This window comes from Eschscholzia californica, unplaced genomic scaffold (genome assembly GCF_041429995.1).
Source record: "Eschscholzia californica isolate CP2 unplaced genomic scaffold, dmEscCali1.0.p SCAF_3, whole genome shotgun sequence".
NCBI classification, from domain to species: Eukaryota; Viridiplantae; Streptophyta; class Magnoliopsida; order Ranunculales; family Papaveraceae; genus Eschscholzia; species Eschscholzia californica.
Genome location: NW_028238420.1, coordinates 31,525,296 through 31,545,372, shown reverse-complemented (window position 1 = coordinate 31,545,372; position 20,077 = coordinate 31,525,296). Strand labels below are relative to the sequence as shown.

The 20,077-nt window shown below is 37.0% G+C and overlaps 2 protein-coding genes across 4 annotated transcripts; both read right to left on the bottom strand.

Moving 5' to 3' along the window:
• Window positions 1-108: 108 nt before the first annotated feature.
• Window positions 109-8,356, bottom strand: LOC147549524 (condensin complex subunit 2-like). Of its 2 annotated transcripts, none has more exons than XM_086666738.1 (13): window positions 7,810-8,356; window positions 7,625-7,726; window positions 7,423-7,540; window positions 6,368-6,450; window positions 6,236-6,296; window positions 5,948-6,148; window positions 5,534-5,829; window positions 5,258-5,402; window positions 4,913-5,169; window positions 4,329-4,359; window positions 3,203-3,339; window positions 2,485-2,592; window positions 109-476 (listed from the first exon to the last, which is right to left on the bottom strand). In XM_086666738.1, exons 1-13 carry the CDS (start codon window positions 8,077-8,079, stop codon window positions 282-284), a joined length of 2,004 nt encoding a protein of 667 aa, XP_086522864.1. In that variant the 5' UTR covers window positions 8,080-8,356; the 3' UTR covers window positions 109-281. The 2 variants fall into 2 exon arrangements, with proteins under 2 accessions (XP_086522864.1, XP_086522865.1); XM_086666739.1 differs by having other exon boundaries at window positions 5,258-5,399; window positions 7,810-8,268.
• Window positions 8,357-11,823: 3,467 nt separating this feature from the next.
• Window positions 11,824-19,198, bottom strand: LOC147549523 (glycosyltransferase BC10-like). Of its 2 annotated transcripts, none has more exons than XM_086666741.1 (11): window positions 18,979-19,198; window positions 18,634-18,901; window positions 18,436-18,552; window positions 18,172-18,272; window positions 17,493-17,564; window positions 17,266-17,347; window positions 15,274-15,354; window positions 14,970-15,011; window positions 13,322-13,381; window positions 12,956-13,090; window positions 11,824-12,449 (listed from the first exon to the last, which is right to left on the bottom strand). In XM_086666741.1, the coding sequence occupies exons 2-11, from the start codon at window positions 18,883-18,885 to the stop codon at window positions 12,270-12,272; spliced, it is 1,122 nt and encodes a 373-aa protein (XP_086522867.1). In that variant the 5' UTR covers window positions 18,886-18,901; window positions 18,979-19,198; the 3' UTR covers window positions 11,824-12,269. The 2 variants fall into 2 exon arrangements, with proteins under 2 accessions (XP_086522867.1, XP_086522866.1); XM_086666740.1 differs by having other exon boundaries at window positions 18,634-18,912; window positions 18,979-19,175.
• Between the last annotated feature and the right edge of the window lie 879 nt (window positions 19,199-20,077).

The window sequence follows — 20,077 nt, the reverse complement described above, 5'->3', positions numbered from 1 at the left end:
CAAGTAATAAGGGAAATATTCATGGCACAATTCTTACAACAAAACTTATCAAAAAATGGGAATCAAAAACCAGAAACAGAGATCAATAGTGTTTGAGTTTCGATCCAATGAAGAAACAACACAACTTTATTTAACTGTTGTCTATGTCAGATGACCACAACCTTAAGAAACTATCATGCACACATTACAACAAAAAGTGAAGGAACCCGACTAACTTACAACGAAATGTAACTTATCATGTTTACTACTGTGATGGTAATACAATGACCTCAATAAGAACTTCAGGAGGCAGGGAAATGTACTTGGAGATCGTCCATATTGGGGTTGTCATGAATGCGTAACCCATGCTCGTTAGCCAAATGCAAGAGACATATGAAACAGAGATGAGGGGAAATATCTTCTGGTGCAGCTGCTTGGCAATTGTCCGGAAAGCTAGATAAGATATCCTTGAACGATACCACAGTCTCCTCACGCTCCTAAAGTCAGCGAAAGTCACAAAGCATTAGGAACTAATAATGTTTCCGTGGTTAAATCAATAAAATGAACTGTCAAATAGACAAGGTCTGAAACCTAGTATGGAAAGTGAGTTCCTGAAATTTCATAAGCATAAGTTAATTGGCAATAAATTTTAGTGACTTACTGAAGTGAACATGTTTAAGTATGCATAAATCAAAATAATTTAGTGACAGATATGGGAAGAGACCCAAGACAAAAGGCAGAGATTACTAGAAACTACATTAGCAGGTAGGAACAAGAATAGTATAGTTTGGCTTATATATAAAATTGAGCTAATATAATGGGTTAACTCTGTTTTGGCCCCCAATTTGTGACCAACTCACAGTTTTGGTGTTGAGAAAAACAACCACTCTAAATAGGTGACCAGTTTAGTTAGAGTTTTTCTCTAATGCAGAAAACCAGGATCTTAGGATGCAATGGTGAATAAATAGAACATAACCACGAAGCAAATAAAAAATAACGACACACAAGATTTATAGAGGTTCGGAGCAAGTCCTACGTCCTCTTTCAGCCGCACCATGCTAATCCGCTACGAACTTGAAGTTGCAACATACCTAAGTTACCGTACACAAAGTCTAGTGCACTCCTCGGTTACAAAATATCACTACAACTCTCTCATCCTCACACTTACACAACTCTCTTGATCCTATGTAGTTGGCCTCGGTCTCAGTCCGGTCGAAGGCCGAGACAGAGATGAGACCGAGACGGACCGAGAAACTCGACCGAGACAACATGTATAGCTAATAAGTACTAAGTAATAAGTTTAACTACCTGACTCTTCGTTACCTCGTAACTCTAGACTTTAAACATAAATATACTTCAATCATTCATAATAAACAAAATCTTATCATGATAAATATACTATATTTTAATCTACTAGAATTTTCAAAGTTTCTATAGAATTTTCGAAGGTTGTACAAGGCAAAAGACCTAAGTATCTATATAATAGTATTGCTACTTATCTTAGATTGATTGGGAACATAATAAGTACTTAAGAACGTAATAAATAATACTATACAATTAGAATTTAAAGTTTCCAAAAAAAGTTCCAAGAAATTAAAAGATATTTTTTCGTTCTCGGTATGTCTCGGCCGAGATACTCGAGATTCTCGGCCAAACCCTAACTCGGTGTGTCGGCCGAGTCTCGTCTCGGGAGAGGGCCGAGACTGAGTCGAGACCCGAGATTCTCGGCCGAGACCAACCACATAGTCTTGATCAACACTCTCTCTTACTCTTTCACTCTAATTTACAGAAGAGAACTTGAGAATTAAATTGGTTGCCCAATTTATAGCACTCCATTATCCGGATGAGAAAGAGAGAACTAAATTGGTTGCCCAATTTTATTCCCATCCATTTAATGCCAAGCTACATTTTCTTCCACAAGACAAGTTCTGTGAGTTTGCCACAAAAGTCATTCCTCCACCATACTTCATTTAAAGAAGTTATGGTCTCTTTTTGACAAATTCACATCTAGGTAGTAAATAGTGCTTAGGCTTTGGACTTTTTTTTACTCCGACCATTAAATAACATTTTACCCCATCATATAACATTTGGCCCCCATAAGTGTCTGGCCGTTCGATTTGGCCCCCCCAAGGGTAGTTCCGGAAAAAATGGAAATTATTTTTGCCCTTGGGGGCCAAATCGAACAGTTGGACACTTATGGGGGGCCAAAACGTTGAGTTGGTCACAAATTGGGGGCCAAAACAAAATTAACCCTAATATAATTGAGATCCAGGACATAAACTCGAGCTTTTATATTTCGACTTGTTTTAAGTGACAATAAGAAATCCACCTTCACATATCTTTGGAGAAGTTTAGAATAGAGAGCATAAAAACATGGACCTCAATATTGTTTTGCTAATTAATTTCCAGGACTAAATGTACACAGCTACGCCTTTTTAACATTTGAAAGTAGATAAATCTGTACAGAAATCCTTTTTGGAGACTCTTGGGAAAGGTTTGACTTACAGTTTCAGGTTCAATTGATTCTTGCATGTGGTTCCAAATCGTTCCCTTTAACACGTGAACATCAACTTGCTTTGAGGTTTTATCATATTGAACTTCGATCTTGTTTACCTAGATGGTTATGAAAAGAAAATGAGCATTATCAAACTGTCAAGGACTTCAATATTTTTAAGTAGATTTAGATAGATATTCATCATGAGTTCATGACATTACAAAAAAAAAAAAGTCCGCCACCAACTGTGATTGTCAAATTTCAATTACGCAGCCAAATGAGTAAATACTGTTAACTTGGAAACCTAGACTGCAATTTTCTGCACTGGGTTAACTATATACATACACACATGGACACACACTCACACATGTATAGAGAGATGGGTAGGAGGCGGATACATGCCTACTGTGACATGTACATGATTTTTGTAGTGTTCATACAGAAATGGTAGGAAGACTGATAGTAGGTTATCTTAACCACCATTTGAATCATTTGCAAGGGAATCTGAAGTTCACAACTTAAACTGTCGAAGGCCACTAGAAATCGGTGTATTTCCTGGTCTTCAAAATTTTCCAAGGATAAAAAAAAGTTAATAAAATTGAAGCCCTCAAACAAAGTGATTTACGTGATACCAGTACGTTAGTACGCACAGCTTTTGATCCAAAGACCACCCCGCCCTCGCCATCCCCCCAAAAAGCCTAAACGAAAGGTTACGAAAGTAAGACAAACCTGGCGAGGCTGAGAAACAAGTATGCTCGAGTCTTCTGTGTCACTGTGAAAATCTCCATCGTCAACTTGCCCATCAAATACACTTCCATTGTCCCACGATTGCTGTGGTTCAAAATCATCATTGAACCTCGGTTTATCTGGATAACAGTAAAGCTTTACATCAAGATCTTGAAATAAATTACATGTTAGGGTATCAAAAGTGAAACTAATTCCAGGTAATGTATGAAATGAGCAAAAACTTACAAATAAATTGTCGTACTAAAAAACAAAAATTAATACAAGAAATTGAAGTGTACATGATAGACATGCTGATCCAACGTGAAATGAAAAAAACTGATCAGCATACTGAATAACAGAAATAGTAAAGTATTGAACTGTCATACATATCCAGTTATATTGAAGTACATATATGCTGATTTTCATTGACAACATTGAAACAGTAAAGATAATCATAAAATTCCGTAGGAATTCTCCTTGTTGACAATTAATCACCCTTAAATCATTTGAATCATTAAAGGTGCCATAATGCCATAGTTAGCAACTTAGCTTCTTTAGGAGTTCATAGACAAGATAAAATAAAGTACAATAGAAAATACAGACTGACACTGTATGCCCAGAAGTTATTTCTTTTAGAAAATAAACCACGACTTACATAAAGACAATTATCAAGAAATATGACCACAAACTAAAAGTACTGAGAAGGAAAATATTACTCCCTCCGTCCCATTTTGTTTGTAGTTTTGGGGAATTCAACTTATTAAGGAGACCTTATTTATTGTTGACAAAAAGAAACACTTCCCTAAACTACCCTCATTTAACTTAAAGTATTTCATTAAATAAAACATTGGTAGAACCGTAGAAGTGTAGAACCAATTAGAACTTTTTATTGGTATTGAAACTAAAGGGTAGTTTTGGAAGTGCCATCATTTTAATATTTGAATGAATGTTATAAAAAGAAAGTGACCAAACATTTTGGGACATCCATAAAAGGAATAACAACCAAACAAAATGGGACGGAGGGAGTATGATACAACAACATATAAGGGCAAGCTATCGATTTTCTGCAAGCTACACTCTATACTCCAAAAAAGCCAAATGAGTACCATGTAGAGGGGTATAATTTTACCTGAAAGTTGTCTTGCTCTTTTTCCAAGGCACTACAAACAAAATATTGATCAGCATATGCAAAACCAGTCACCAGAGATATTAAACAATAGAAGTTACCAATAAAGACTTTCAAGCATATACTTGCAGTATTACAGTTTTCAGCCGTGGGCAGTTGATTTGAGAAGCTCTCTAAAACACTCTCATAACAGATGTACCATTTTCACAGAAGGGCCAAGAAAAACGAAAGGTTGAATCATATTACAAAATGTTCTTCATTTTCTATATTAAGGTCTAAGTACAAACAAAAATCTTATTCATTTATGTTGTAAACATCAAATGAATTTAAAATTACCCCATTTCTTAATTTGGAAGTAAATTTTAAGAAAAAAGATTAGAGTTCCGGAACAATAGAAAGTTAGTCACTCACTTTTTGTTCGACATTATTTCTTTAACAATAGCAGCACTATTTAAGGGCCTTAAACAGTTCATGAATTCACGCCATATATTACTCGTATAATCTTTCAAATAGGCTGTTATACTAGTTAAAATATTTTCTTTAATATGTAAACGATCTAGACATACTTCACAGTATCAAAATCTTACCATAACATTAGGAAGAAGAAACAACTTCACAAGATCCTCTGGTTGATAATGGCAATCTTCTGGGAGTACGGTATTACAACGCACTCTGTTTGCAGGGAGTTGTAGCGACTTAGGATTTTTGGGGGGAGCAAATATATCAGGCATTTCATTGTCCAGGGATTTCGTGAAATCAATGTCAGATTCTGCCTGTTTTTTGCTTCTTGGTCTTTTTGTTGTTACTACTGATTCATTTTCTGTAACAGAATCTTCTTGGGTACCTGCAAATAAGTAAACTCTAGGCATCAGAACGACATACAGTCGAAGTATGTAAACTAATACATTAAAGCCCTCCCTTCCAATCCTGACCTTTAGTCTTCCGGAACTTCCAATGATCAGGACCTGCCCAAGCATTCTGGTTTGATGCAAAGCCCAACCCAAACAACATAATTTCAGTAATTTTCTCTGATCTGTCAGTCGTATCCATTTCATTGAATGTGAACGAATCATACTGCTGCAAAAGTAAGCACTAAGTAAATCCAAGTGAAGAGCTCAGCAAATGACCTTTATATTTACAGAAAGAGACTTATTTACTGATGAAGTAGTGTACTACTAACAGTAAATACCACTGGATTATAGAAGTACCTCTTCATGACTTGGGAAAATTGGATCTGTGTTACTAGAGTTCTCATCAATTAGGCTTGAGGGCTCGTCGTGATCAACACTCCAAGACTCACAATGCCCAAACGCATCACCATCCAAATCATCTTGGTTATCACCAATTACGTCATTTGGTTCAGCTTGTTCCGTTGTACCAAGGTGAGCAGAAAATGTATCAGATGGCCTCTGATTATATTCATCAAACTGACCCACAATATTTCTTAGGCTTGGAGATATCTCATTCTTGACAGACATGTCGATTGCCATCTGGTCAATGTATTCTATGAATGAAACAAGGAAAAATGAAGTGAATGTAAATAGTGTTATTATGAAATGCTCTGGCCTTCCGATGATATTTTGCCTTTTGTCAAAAGAAATATAGTATTAAATGTACCATACCTTTTGCAAAAGATATGTCAATTGTATCTGATGTAGCAGATTGAGGTGCACATGACGTACATCTACCGGGTGCTTCCAGCGAATCAAAAACCACCCGACAGTCATCATATACCCCAAGATTATTCAATAGGAGACCTTTAGCCCCACCTTCATCAAATTGTGCAGATGTTTGATGATACAAGGGATCAACTGCAAATGCAACTATAATGCAAAACAAGCCCATTGTAAGTCCACAGACAGATAACCTCTTACAGGTTGCAAGTGAAAAGAAAGAGAATGCAAAGTTACCGTCAAACTTCTTAACATTGAGCGACTCAAAAGATGATTCCAAGGTTGATGTAGGTGACATCTGCAAATGTTGGAAGCTGTCAGATATGCTTAAGAAATGAATACCTTCTAAGAAATCAGAAACTATCAAACCTTCCTATCCAACTCTTTCTTCGTACGGCCTTCGTCTTGTGACTCTTGTCCATCTTTGTTGCACTCACCATCCAAATTAGTTTCTGTGATGTGAAACACAATTTACTGACTGTCAATAACATGAACACAACAAAATCTCAATGCGCATCAAGAAACCGAACTTCATGGGTACCTAATTTGTAGTTGCAAACTTGACACAGGCAGGACCAAGGGATAGCAAGTGGAATATACACAAATGAAAGATTCTAGTTGAACTTCATGACTAGATAGTGAGAAAAGCATATGATTCTAGTGTTTGAGTTAAAATTGCTGATGGGTTTAAGGTTGAAAGCAATCCAACTCTTTACCTAAACAACAATGAAAATTGAAAGAGACGGATTGAAGAAACCCCACAGATAATTCACAGTTGATATATGTACCCGTTTTTAATGAGAAGAATAGAAATGCACTCTTCTTGCATACAAGTCGATTTTGGGTAACTAGTGCAGAATTCTGCATGCGATGTGAGCACATGAAGTAAACTAACATTCACTTCAAAAAGCTTTAAACTAGTTTATGCATTTTACTATCTATTAAATCGGTGTCTGCATCTATTTTTCCCCTATGGATTACGTGGAAAATGTAATGGTCAGACATCAAGTAAATAGGAAAGGTTTGAACTTTGATACCAAGAAATCTATAAATCATTTAGCAAACTAATAAGGTTGCCAAGATGAGGAAGGAAAGAAAAAGGACTTGGTGACCTTAGCTAGTAGTTTCTTGAGGATGCTTTATTGAACTAGGGCATTTTATAAACAATCAAAAATTAAATAAACTGAATCAGTTGGACTGAAAGTAACGTAGTTTATGATGTTTAAGTTAATGAACAAAATACGAGCTGGACGGCCACGATTCAACCTGAACCAAGGTTCAAATTATGATTGTTATGATAGTGATACTAGAGGGTAATGACCATTTCTACTTGAACCCAAAATTCAAACTATGAATATGAATGTTATGTTAGAAAAATTGAACAGATTAAGCTCTGAATGTCAAGGGGTACAAAAAGACATAACCTTGTTCATCTTCTCGACCAGCCCGATTGATCCCACCAAGTACCTTATAGGCCTCTGAATGTACAGAATCCACTCTCAATGCATAAATCTTCACCCCTGCTTCCAGAGTACAACTTGCCTAGAGAGAAAAACAAATTTTAAACAACAAACACTCCTAGTATTTCTTTGGAATGATGAATTGTGCAAAGATATCAGCTCATACCTTTTGGAAATTGGTTTCGTCATCATCTTTTTCTTCAACTTTAACAAGTTCACTTAGATGGTCAATTAGGGTTAGCTCCCAAGTGTTCTTTTGATTGATTTTCTACAAAAACAAATCAAGTTAGGTTTTTAAAGTTCCATAAGAAAAACAGACATTTAAGAATGAAATGAGAGGGAATTACTAACATTCTCGCTTGCGAGCTTGATACAATTCTTCAAAAGGTCGGAAATCTGTTGTTTACTGAAACAAGGATCATCGGGAGGAGAAGAAGGAGGAACGACGATTGATTTCCGACGAACTGCAGCGGCTCGTGCTGCGCGCGCCTGTGCCCGCTCTAATTGATCGTCGTTAGATCCTAAGAAGAACGGGCTTGTTGGAGACTGGAGTAGACGAGAAGCAATTGGAGCTCTCTGTTTTGTCCCCATTGATGGATTAGGGCTTAGGAAATCCGCCATGGTTTCTTACTTCCCCTACAGTAACTGGTCGGATTAGGTTTTATATGTGAATCTTTCTCTCAGGCTACGGAGAGGTAGAGAGAGAGAGAGAGAGAGTTTCGTTTTTCAATTTTTAAGCATTTCCCCCCACATTTGAATCTTTATATTAGAAGAAGAAGTACAAAAGGGATTATTTCCATCTAGCCCCTCACATATAACCAACTGGCTATTGAGAACCCCTAAATTGTCCAACACGTCTTTTTATTCCTTCAACAATTTTTTAGAAGTTAACTCCTTTTCTCCTCCTTCCACCTTTCTTTTCTATTTATGTCTTCATTTTCCTTTTTGTTTCTCTTGTTCTTCTTTTCTTTCATCTCCTCACTCTTCTATTGAAGAGCTCCATCACCTTGGAAAATAGAATTATTAGATAAACTTCACGAAAAGGCAAAACTCTTTCACTAGAGACCATTCTCGGTGAAGAGGTTTTTTCTCTTCGCAAATAAAGCAACAATCTCACTCATGAACGACAAAAACCCTTCACGGTGAAAGGCTTTTTAATCGGTAGAGGAGAAGAAACATTTGCAAAGAAGAGACATTTGGTAGTTAGAACTGCCACGGTTGGTTTCAACATTAAAAGAGAGAAATGAGAGAGAAATATGTGGACGGCGTTGACCCTCCATCTGGCATCTCCCTGGTAAAAGAGTTTGTTTTGAACGAATACGACCACCTAAATATGTTATTAGACTACAATCATATTCTTCAAATATTGGCCTCTCAGACTGGTTGTCCAATACGGGGACAACACCCCCCCCCCCCCCCCCCCCCCCTCTCCCCCACATGGGCCTAACTTTAGATAGTAAAAGAGGGAATGCAAATATTCGTACCACTAGTTTTTTTAACTGCGTCTGGTTTGATCATGGTACAAACTACAAATTAGGATTTTTAACATCAACATTAGCGGTAACATTTGGACCACATCTTATTTTAACTATCAAAATTCGTCCACCAGCCTTACGTGCAACGGTTGAACAACCCCTCTTAAGCCATAAAGTTGTGGGATCGAGTATCGGTGGAAGCACTTTGTTATCAAAATTTTATCCCATGTAATTTAGACTACAAATAATGTAATAAATATATCGGGTTTTAGGCTCTTTCTTTCATCGTTTAAATTAGGCAGTTAACTTGCTTATCACATCTCATCAAATTACGTGGCACAAACGGTTATCCCATGTAATTTAGACTATAAATAATGTAATAAATATGTCGGGTTTTAGGCTCTTTCTTTCATGGTTAAAATTAGGCAGTTAACTTGCTTATCACATCTCATCAAATTACGTGGCACAAACGGCTATTGGCACATGCCATGCCATCCATGACTAAAGTATGGAGGTACCTCTCATCACAGAGAATAAATTTTTAGATCCAATAATTCAATTCTCAAGACTTTCCCAACGATCTCATCTCCAAGTTCTTTGTCATCATCGCCTTAATAACATCAAAAAACCACCCTAAAGTTTTTTGATTTATTTCAACCAAGTTTTTTATTTATTTCAACAGGAGTGATAGTGTGTGTAAACTCTCCACCCAGTTTCTAGAAAAGGACAAGTTTGAGCAATAAACACACAATATAAAGAGAGAAGCTCTATTCTGTTGCATGCAGCAAAACCAAACCCAGGTTGGTTAAAACTCAAGAAATAGGCTAATTGGAGCTATTATAGAAATTCGCATAGGATACGTTCCAATTGTGTAACATCCCAAAATTTTAAGTTAGACGAGGGACCATTCTAAACTCAAGCCAAGTTAAACACTGGACTAAATGTGCAATCAGGTCAGAATCAGGGGGTATTTTGCAATTAGTACAAACCCAGGGACTAAAGTCAAAGTTCGTTTGTTTTAGGGGACAATATCGGCAACTGTTAAGGCTTGGGGCGTTACAAAGTGGTATCAGAGCCGAGGACGACTCTTCGCTGAGGGTGGGGGATTGTAATAGTCTCACATTGCTCACAAGAGTGTCCAGAGACTGGGCTATATGTGTAAGCTCAAGCTTAGTAAGTAGCGAGGCCTTTTGGGGGAGTCTGTGGTGCTCTCGCCAAGAACAAAACCTCCTACCATCCGTGCGAGGGTGGTGCTGAAAGGGAGGACAATATCGTTAACTGCTGGGCTTGGGGCGTCACAAATGAGCTGATTTGAATCGAATATGAGAATATTGGTTTTGATATACAAATGAGCTGATAATGAATCGAATGAGAATATTGGTTTTGATATACAAATGAACTGATTTGAATCGAATATGAGAACGTGGTTTTGATATACGAATGAAACTGATTTTGATAGATCGCATTAGATGCATGGGATGACAAACTGGATTAGTCAGACAGGGTTAGTCAGTGGATTTTCTCAGAAACTTTTGGACTAGTAAATCGCACCTGGGTCGGGGAAAGACCAAATACGGGCAAATGGCAATCATCAAGTGAATTTGGTGCATGGTGGTATGAAAGGTGATAGAGTTAGCTAGAAGGAAATGGAAAACAGAGAAAGAATCTTTGTAACGCCCCAAGCCTTAGCAGTTGCCGATATTGTCCCCTAAAACAAACGAACTTTGACTTTAGTCCCTGGGTTTGTACTAATTGCAAAATACCCCCTGATTCTGACCTGATTGCACATTTAGTCTAGTGTTTAACTTGGCCTGAGTTTAGAATGGTCCCTCGTCTAACTTAAAATTTTGGGATGTTACAATCTTCCCCCCTTAAAAGAAATTTCGTCCTCTAAATTTGGGTCAACTCGCTTCTTTTCTGCTCAAGATCACTTTAGTGCCTCATTTTCCTTTCATTCACAAATAAATCACACCACAAGTCTTGTTTATCACTCCACACTACCATCATCACCTTTTAACTGTATTGACAGGTCCTCGAAGAGATTCTCTTGTTGTAATACTTATGAGCTTATTCATTTCATTTTCTCTTTGAAAACCCGAGTTGTTACAATCCTCCGCACTTACAGGAATTTCATTGTCGAAATTAAACTAGACCCCTACGTTGATCCGTGAAGAATTCTGGATGTTCTCGCATTTCTGTCACCTTCTCTCATGTTGATTCTTCGATGGTGTTGTGCCTCCATACAACTCTCACCAACGGAATTTCCTTGTTCCTTGGTATCTTTAGCTGTTTGTCTGAAATCATGATTGGCGTAACCTCGTTGGTCACATCTTCATCAATCTCAAACTCGTCCCCACTAATCACATTAGATGAGTCTAGTTGATACTTCCTTAGTTCTGAGACTTGAAATATATTCTGAGCTTTCACTAACCATGGTGGAAACTTCATATACCTTCACATATTTTGATATGTCTCTTTTCATTCTTGGCCACCCACAACTTCGTTTCCACTCCTTGTACCTCTTTGTAGTCCTGGGGTGTACTGTATGTCGAGTCTTATGAGTTGTCTCACCTCTTTTCCAATATTCCTTTCAGTCGGTACCCATGGTCTTCCTTTAAATCTCAAACTACCATTCTTTTGTATTTGTCGATCCATTTCCTCACTATATTCGGCTCTTTGTAGCGCCCCAAGCCTTAGCAGTTGCCGATATTGTCCCCTAAAACAAACGAACTTTGACTTTAGTCCCTGGGTTTGTACTAATTGCAAAATACCCCCTGATTCTGACCTGATTGCACATTTAGTCCAGTGTTTAACTTGGCCTGAGTTTAGAATGGTCCCTCGTCTAACTTAAAATTTTGGGATGTTACAAATTGTGATTCATCATTCATGGTCGCATAACCCTGATTTTATTTCAATTCACATTTCAATCATTCTAAGCATTACGAACTTTCAGAATGCATATTCAACCCATAAATACAAAATACATGTTCTGGCAACAAATTTGCAGGCCATGCAAGAAATAAAAAAAAAATGAAATATGAATCAACAATTTCATGTAAATGTATACATCAGAGAAAGAATAAAAACCCTAAACCACAACTATTTTATTTCATCATCTTTAGCACAAACTACCTATTTGTTAGACATACAATAAGTATTTTGGTCAGATTGTGTTCCAATCTACTCTGAGGTATATCAGTCGTCCTACACTAAACACCTACGACTAGCCGCCTAATCTTGCTCAAATTCGTATGGTATTCTCCCTTTTCTGGTTTCAAATAACAGATATTGCGAGGGGAGAGAGAAAGTGACAGGGAAACACCGAAATAATAATAATCATGACTGTAAATCCACTGCTGCTGTAGGGTTGAAGTTACCCAAGATCCCCTCACTCAACAGGCGCATTGCTGCACTCCGTGAAAATTTCCTTGCGAACAGGAAGCAATTAACAAAAGTGGAGTTGTTTCGGCACCACTCAGTTCGGTACTCAGATTCGTAGTACACGTGGTTGATGTCCTGATAGATTGAACAGAGCACGAAGTAGTTATTAAACAATGTGGCAGCATAGGAATCATAACTAGCAGTAATCAAGCACTTGTAGTTTCCATGTGGGGTTAAACAGAAACAACTTAAGATGAGATGACGTTGTAATACTTTTACGATGTTCTTCTGCAGAGGGGTATTAGGTGTCTAGTCGAACGGCTATGTAACACCGGACTCGGCTCAGGATGCCATTAGCCGGAAGAAGAAGTATTTGTGAACTTTAAATTTCATTATACGAAAGTCTGAGTTATCCCTATTAGCCATTCCAGAGAGCCGCACCTCAGGCTTGTGCTACTCTAGGTAAGACCGAGTCCTAGTCTTACTACTTAAAATGGGGTTTTCATGGATTTGCCTTCCTAGGTCTGTTTTTTTTTTGACAATTTCACATTTCGTAGTGTAGAATTCATCCGGACTATAAGTCTTCTAATGCAAACAAAAATCATCTGCTCCACAGGGTAATAAATTCAGAGGAAGTGTACCTGTATTTCTTTGATTTGTTTACGACCCGCGCTGGAGTAACCAAAAGTGAACGGATGCCAAGCTTTCGTTGTCGACTGATTCCACAAACTGTAGGTCAAAGTTCTTCTTTCTAGTTCTCCTTCAAGGTCACTCATCTGATGATAATAAGTATATGAATACATCATGATGCGAGAGAACTTTCGTGTTACCATTTGAAACAAGAATTGAAAATATACTCATAATCAAAGTTAATTAACAAACAATGACAACACAAGTATAGTGGCAGCACTTGTACAAAACGGAAATTAATAAAATATCAGAAAACTCATTAGGAAAATCCAGCATTCCAGACCAAATAAAATATCTACTAAATAGTAATCACTTACGGCAAATAATGTAGGTACATAGTGTTCATCTGGTATACAGTTATGCTGCTTCTGAAGCTTCTGCAAGTGATTGAGATGCAAATATTCATCAACTGAACTGATTATAGATTATGAAAATGTGGTGAGGCAGAAGGCCACCATTAAAGATGAACTTATAAGCATTAAACTACCCTACGTTTGTGGTTAACATCAAAGTGTACCCTTCATATTTGTATTACCCGAGCACATCAAAGTGATATCAGGAATAGTAACAGTTGCCTTCAGCAAACTCCTCGCTACTTTTTTGTGTACAAGTAATTAGGCTTGAACTGGCCTTGGTATATGTACAATTCCTAGGGAGTTGCATGAGAAGAACCACCATTTATAACATGAGGACAATAAACGAGAGTGATTGACCTAACATGTTATGCTTATTTCCACACCAGCATCCATCACTTGGAATTGGAAATAATATTCCTGTTGTGGCTTTCAAGTCCATGTCAATCGACACTTTTAAGTGAAAACCTGAGCAAAACTCCAACCATTTCAGATCTAGTTCCTTTCTGGGTGTTTTACTAACCTACACCTTTTGTGTCATAAGAGTAACCTTGAAAGCGAAGAGCTGTAACTGAAACCATTTCATCAACTAGGAGAATTCAAGAAGTACATTGCTAAAGAGGAGTGAAGATGGTATTCGAACTTCAATAAATTCTCGGAACAATTCTTCAAATGCTAAAAGTTGAATCCTACGCATGTCATCCAAGATTACCCATTCAAGGCGCTTGATTATGGCTAATAGATATTATGTAAAACAGCTGAGCTGAAATCCAAGGATTCCCAGTCAGTGCATTGTCCTCGGGGTTAGAAATGTGCTACGGCAGTATGGCTTCACCATTGTAAGTGGTTGTAGTTTCTACCCAGTTTCTTTAGGCTTGTTTTGTGATTATTGAGACTTCTGACTCTTTCAGAAATGGGAGTGCTGAAAACACTGATTAGGGGAACATAGTTTAAGGCAGAAAAGGTCGATAAAGAAGACTGTTCTACAAGTAAAAGGATTGCTATATTTCAGAAGGATGTGTAGCGCAATCAATTAGTTTTAGACGGATTTTGTCATGTTTTCCTAACATCGGGTGGGGTTTTACTTTTGTGAGCCATTTTTTTCTTCTATTTTATGAACCTCCTTTCTATGCCATTATCTTTTCTCTAATACAAAATTCAGTACCTTTCAGAGTAACAGGGTAATGATAAGTACCACACAGATGTGAAAAGAAATTCATGTTTCCATTAATCAAAGGTGATATTTATATTAGAGCAAACGTCATACACAATCGAAGTCTTGCAATCCTATAATGTTAATCGAAGTCTTGCAATCCTATAATGTTACTACAGTGTGTACACCAAACATATATGTTATAATTCCAAGAGGAACACTCGAGGCGTAAGAAATAGATTAGAAATATGAACCATAATGCCAAAAATTCCTGGGAGATGAACCCTTCTTCAGAAAACTTCATTTCAATTTAAAAAAGATGAACAAGCAAAGGAGCAATCTTATTCCGGAATCATTGGTTTGATACTTTGATCAAGAAAAAGAGCTCAGTAACGACTCTGAATAACTCAAATTAGAAGCTAATGGTGTTTTACTAACAAGAGACAGTAGATAACTTACAATGTTCTGCTTTCCCTTACTAGGATCTACGGGGGGTCGCCGCTGCAGAGGGAAAGCAAAGGGTATTATTAATCATTCAACCACAACAAATGGCATGTCTGCTGAATATACAAATAAACTCTCTCCTGATACGTGTGTCCTGCACTAGTTGCAACATGATTTTGGATGTGTACATTATTTATATAAGGAACTTCAATATCTACATGAAGTATCCCACCTCACATGGAAATAAAGTACTACGGGGTTTTTGCAAAAATTAATAATCTAACATATGATCATATACAAATGCTAAAGTAATGCACACCTTACAGTGTCTCTTGAAGGAAGGGAGGATAACACCGTCATTAACAATCACCTTTGCATGTTTGCGAACTAATGTAATCCACTGAAAATACCAAATCATTATCAAGCAAAACTTTAGAAAAGGTTCCACAGTTCTAATATGTTCCAGTCAGACAGTCCTAAAATGATCTCAAACATGTATGTCATATCCTGCACAGCCGAACACAAGAGGATAGTAGGTGCAGTGACACACTAGCAATTTACGAAGTTGGGATTCCACATGCCACGAGTACGTAGACTCTATTTTTTTCGTAAAAGAAGAAGGCCCAATTACATATCGAGAACACTCCTTCCAAATATATCTCATTGGATATTGTGTAGGTTCAATGTGCATGCAACACAGTTTGGTGATTAAAACTCTGCTGCATTATAACATATTGTTTTCAGCTGTTACTTGCTTTACGTGTACAACCAGACTAACCAGTAACAGATTCATAAGCATTTTGCCAACTGGACTATTATGAAAATATTTGAAAAGTTAATGCCTCAATTTCTCAATCACATACATGTCTCCGCAAAAGTACCAGTTTACTGTTAATCAGAACTAGCAGTAAATTTTTGTTTAAAAGGAAATCATGGGATTTTAACCCAAGAAGCCGAGACCCATGCATTAATTGAGATTGGGTTATTTAGTAATCGACCCCCTCTTATTTAGCGACATTAGGACTACACCCCAAAATGAAAATATGTATGGCGTATTGGCGTTGACCCCCATTCTCGATTTTTCCGTTAAATGTCAGTTAAGTAGTTCTCGTGTCAACCACATGTGTGACTTATGACAAAAATACACTTCATGAAATATTTAGGTTATTTAGACATTGACCCCAATTATTTAACAAATTTAGGACCACACCCCCTAAATAAAAATATGTCTGGGGTTGACTCTCATTCTTGATTTTCCCGTCAAAAATCAGTAAAGTGTGTCGCTTGCCATCCACATGCATAAGTTTTATTATATTACAAGTAACAAGTCTAAGACTAACTAAGACTAGACTTTGTATCTAACAATTATATATCTGAGACATTTTCTAATCTCTCTAGTCAACCAGACTTAGTACGAGGACGACCAGCCACTAGGGTAACCCTTTCTTATATGTTTCCCATCGGTAGTCCATCCAATATATCTAGCCAGATGGTCGAACCCGTCTCGGACTTCGAATAGCATATTTTCCTTACTATTTCTGGTTTATTTGGATTGGGCTCTCGGATAACTTTGCGTTCGCGGACTAATCATAAAAACTGTCTCTGAGAACCTATAGAAATAAGAGGAATTTGAAATCATACGCGAACTATTTAAGTGTTATTTGACGAAAAAATCGAGAATGAGATTTAACCCTAAGCATTTTTGTTTTGGGGGTGTAGTCCTAATATCAGTAAATAGTTGGGGCGGACAATGTCTAAATAACCTAAATATTTCATGAAGGGTATTTTTGTCATAAGTCACACATGTCGTTGGCACCCGAACCACTTAACTGATATTTAACGGAAAAATCGAGAATGGGGGTCAACGTCATACATATTTTCATTTTGGGGGTGTAGTCCTAATATCGCTAAATGACTATGGGCCAATGTCTAAATAACCCATTGAGATTTGTTATTCAATTGTCTGCCAAGTTCTTATTGCTTGAAATGTGCAATCCTATTCATACACTTGAACTGTTCAAAGAGAGTTTTTATTCAAAAAAGAATATATTATGCGACTAGAGTCCAAGACCGACTAGTCTAACTGTGATAGTCTCAACCAATTCAGCTGGCTATACATTGTGACTCATTCACTTATAATAACAAGAATTATCCTTCACTTGAGGTAAGCAACTTTTATCTGTACTTTTCTCATACATTACATATATTTATTAAAGTCAAAAGGATAATAATGGACAATAGCACCCACACCTACATAGATTGGCCACTGCTTGAAGCAATAACTATAATAGATTGGAAAAGAAGAAATCACCTGGGACCCTTTTCGCCATTTGCCCTTTGGTATGACAGGTGACATTTTTGGATTGTAACGACCTTCCTTCACATCAAGAAAGCTAGAAGACAGAAACAACTACAGGTTAACATAGATAGAGTACATTGCAACTCAGCTTAATATGTTCCAATGATAGTGAACCATGTCTAGGAAAATCAGTAGTTCACTAGTTCTTACTATTCCAAGAATTATGGTCATATATTTACCTGTCGACAAAGCTTTTTGGAGAAGCCATTAAATAGTTGTAAATGTGGCTGAAGTTATACAAAGGAACACAGCTGCAGAATCAATAATTTTTAAGAAATCAAATCTGGATTCGAGGAACTATATCTAAAGTACTTAAATAACTTCTACGTTCCTAAAAGAGAAAAAAGCAGTCAATCATATGATGATATTAGGCTATTTATATCAAGGATAGAAATACAATGTGATAATTAACAGTAGGATTCTTATTTGTACCTAAATTTGTATCTCCAAAAAGAAGGATTACCTAAACTATTTGACAAGACGTCATCAGGAGGAAAAGAAGAATCATAAATAGCAGACCACCTCCAAAGGTTTGAAGAAACTGTGAGTTAAAAAAGATTTCCTTGTTGAGTGAAGTCCTAAGAGTTTAAGTCAGTTGTGACTAATAGGGAAAAAAAAAACTACACAAATAACAAAGATAATAGAAAATGGTCATTTGAAAGCTCAAACCAGTAGCATGCCCTAAATAAGATACTTATTACCTACCTACAAGTCATAGATAACCATAACACATGACTTTTACTCTACAAAATTGCAAATTTCATTCTTTTTTTCTTTACAACAAATAAATTGATTTCATACCAGCAACCATTTCGAGTAAGTCGGGGTCATCAGTTAAGAAAATAGGGCAAACCCTACCTTTCAGATAGAAGAACAAATCTGTGGTTAGCTGGATCTTCAAGTGCTTCTTCAAGGAGCAATCTTTCCGCTTCAATCATACTCGCTTCTCCCCAAAGAACCTGCAATAAAACTATGACATTCAATCGAATCATCCAAACAAAACATAAAAATTCGGTGATATCACCACAAGAACAACACAGACGTGCAAAACAAGAGACAACCCCCAAAATTACAGAGATGAAGTAACAAAATTCAATTTTTTTCACCCAAATCAGTTAATACCTGAATGCTCTTACGCAATTGCCGACCATAAAAGAATTCCGACTTAGTTGTAGATTCATCAAACACAAAACCTGGCTTTGAATGAACATAAATTGAGAAATTTCTAGCATCTACATTCTGCAAAATTCCCAAATTAAAACATCAGATAAACCACCAACCAAAAAAGTTCTGATAAGTGTACGGAGAGGAAATAAACACCTGAAAGAAGCTTCCCCATAAAAAATCAAGAGGGAGATTTTTACGAGCTAAAAAAAGAAAAGCGATCTTAGGCGGTCCTTCAAAATGTTCATCTTCTAAACTAAAAGATCTATGGACGGAATATTGAAGCTTGGATTGAGAGTGTATTCTGAGAAGAGAATAGATACAAAGGATAGCAGATAGACCGATTACAAGCTTCGACCCAAACCAAATAAAATTACGAAGAATTAATGAAGGTTTCTTCTTAGTCATGCTTCTCCGAATCCTCCTGCATGAACCCTAAAAAATTAAATTACCAGACACGAATCACGAAGAGAGAGAGAGAGAGAAAGAGAGGGGTTTTACCTTGAGAAATGAAATAGAAGAACGAGAAAGAAGAAGAAGCATTTAGAAGGATTGACTGGTGTTAAATTAATAAACCAAAAACTGCGTGACTTCTCTTTACTAGTTTTCGATCTAGAGAGAGAGAAAGTTTTAGAGAGAGAAAATCAGGAAGTCTGTAATGGAAGAAATGAGGACAGTCGTCGACGTTTCAGTTTGGCGGGGGTTCAGTTTTGTGTGATTTTTTAATAGAAAACGCGTGTGCGATTTTATCAGCATAACACCGACAGATCCTAGCCTTTATTTTCTGTAGATAAGTATCTAACGGTTTATAAGCGCCCAGCACCATGTGCAGTAATTCTATTTTGGTTAGTTGTAAGAGCAAGTCCAATCCCAGCCTGTCTTAGGCCGAAAAAACCACTTTTTCACCTAAAATTATTGGCCTCAGCTCAGCCTCTAAAATTCAGCTCCAGCCCCAGCCTCAGCCTCTCTTGAGGCCGAAAATTTGTTCATGTGAGAAACGCGTGTGTGCACTTTTAGTTGGTGTGCGAAAATCGTGTGTGATTTTATGTATATATAAAATACGTGTTTGAACTATTTTTCGAAAAAAAATATATTCGGGGGCCGACATTTGGTGGGATGTATTTTAATTACTAATATTTATGTTTTTCTAGAATTTAAAAAAAAAAAATTAAAACTAATTAGAATTACAAAAAATGTATTTTGATTTTTAAGTTATTTATAATTTTTTAATTATTTTTAATTATTTAATTTTTTTTTTTTTAAATAAAAAAACAAACAGATCTGGCCGTTGGATAAACCAACGGCCAGATCTGTCCCCAATGTGACCGTTGGGGTCCCCAACGGTCACATGGGGACCCTCTTCAGTCGCCCCTAATGTTAGGGGCGACTGAAGATCGAGCCCCAACCTCCGCTCCAAGCGGCTGGGCTTGGAGCGGGTGGCTGAGGCCATAAATTTGAATTTATGGCCTCAGCCGGCTGGGGCTGGACATGCTCTAAAGTTGTAAGAGGAGAATTTTATAATAAGCCCACCTTGTAGGCGCCCGCTCTATGTGAATGATAAAGATTTAGAGAGAAAAACTAAACACTTTCTCTCTAAATC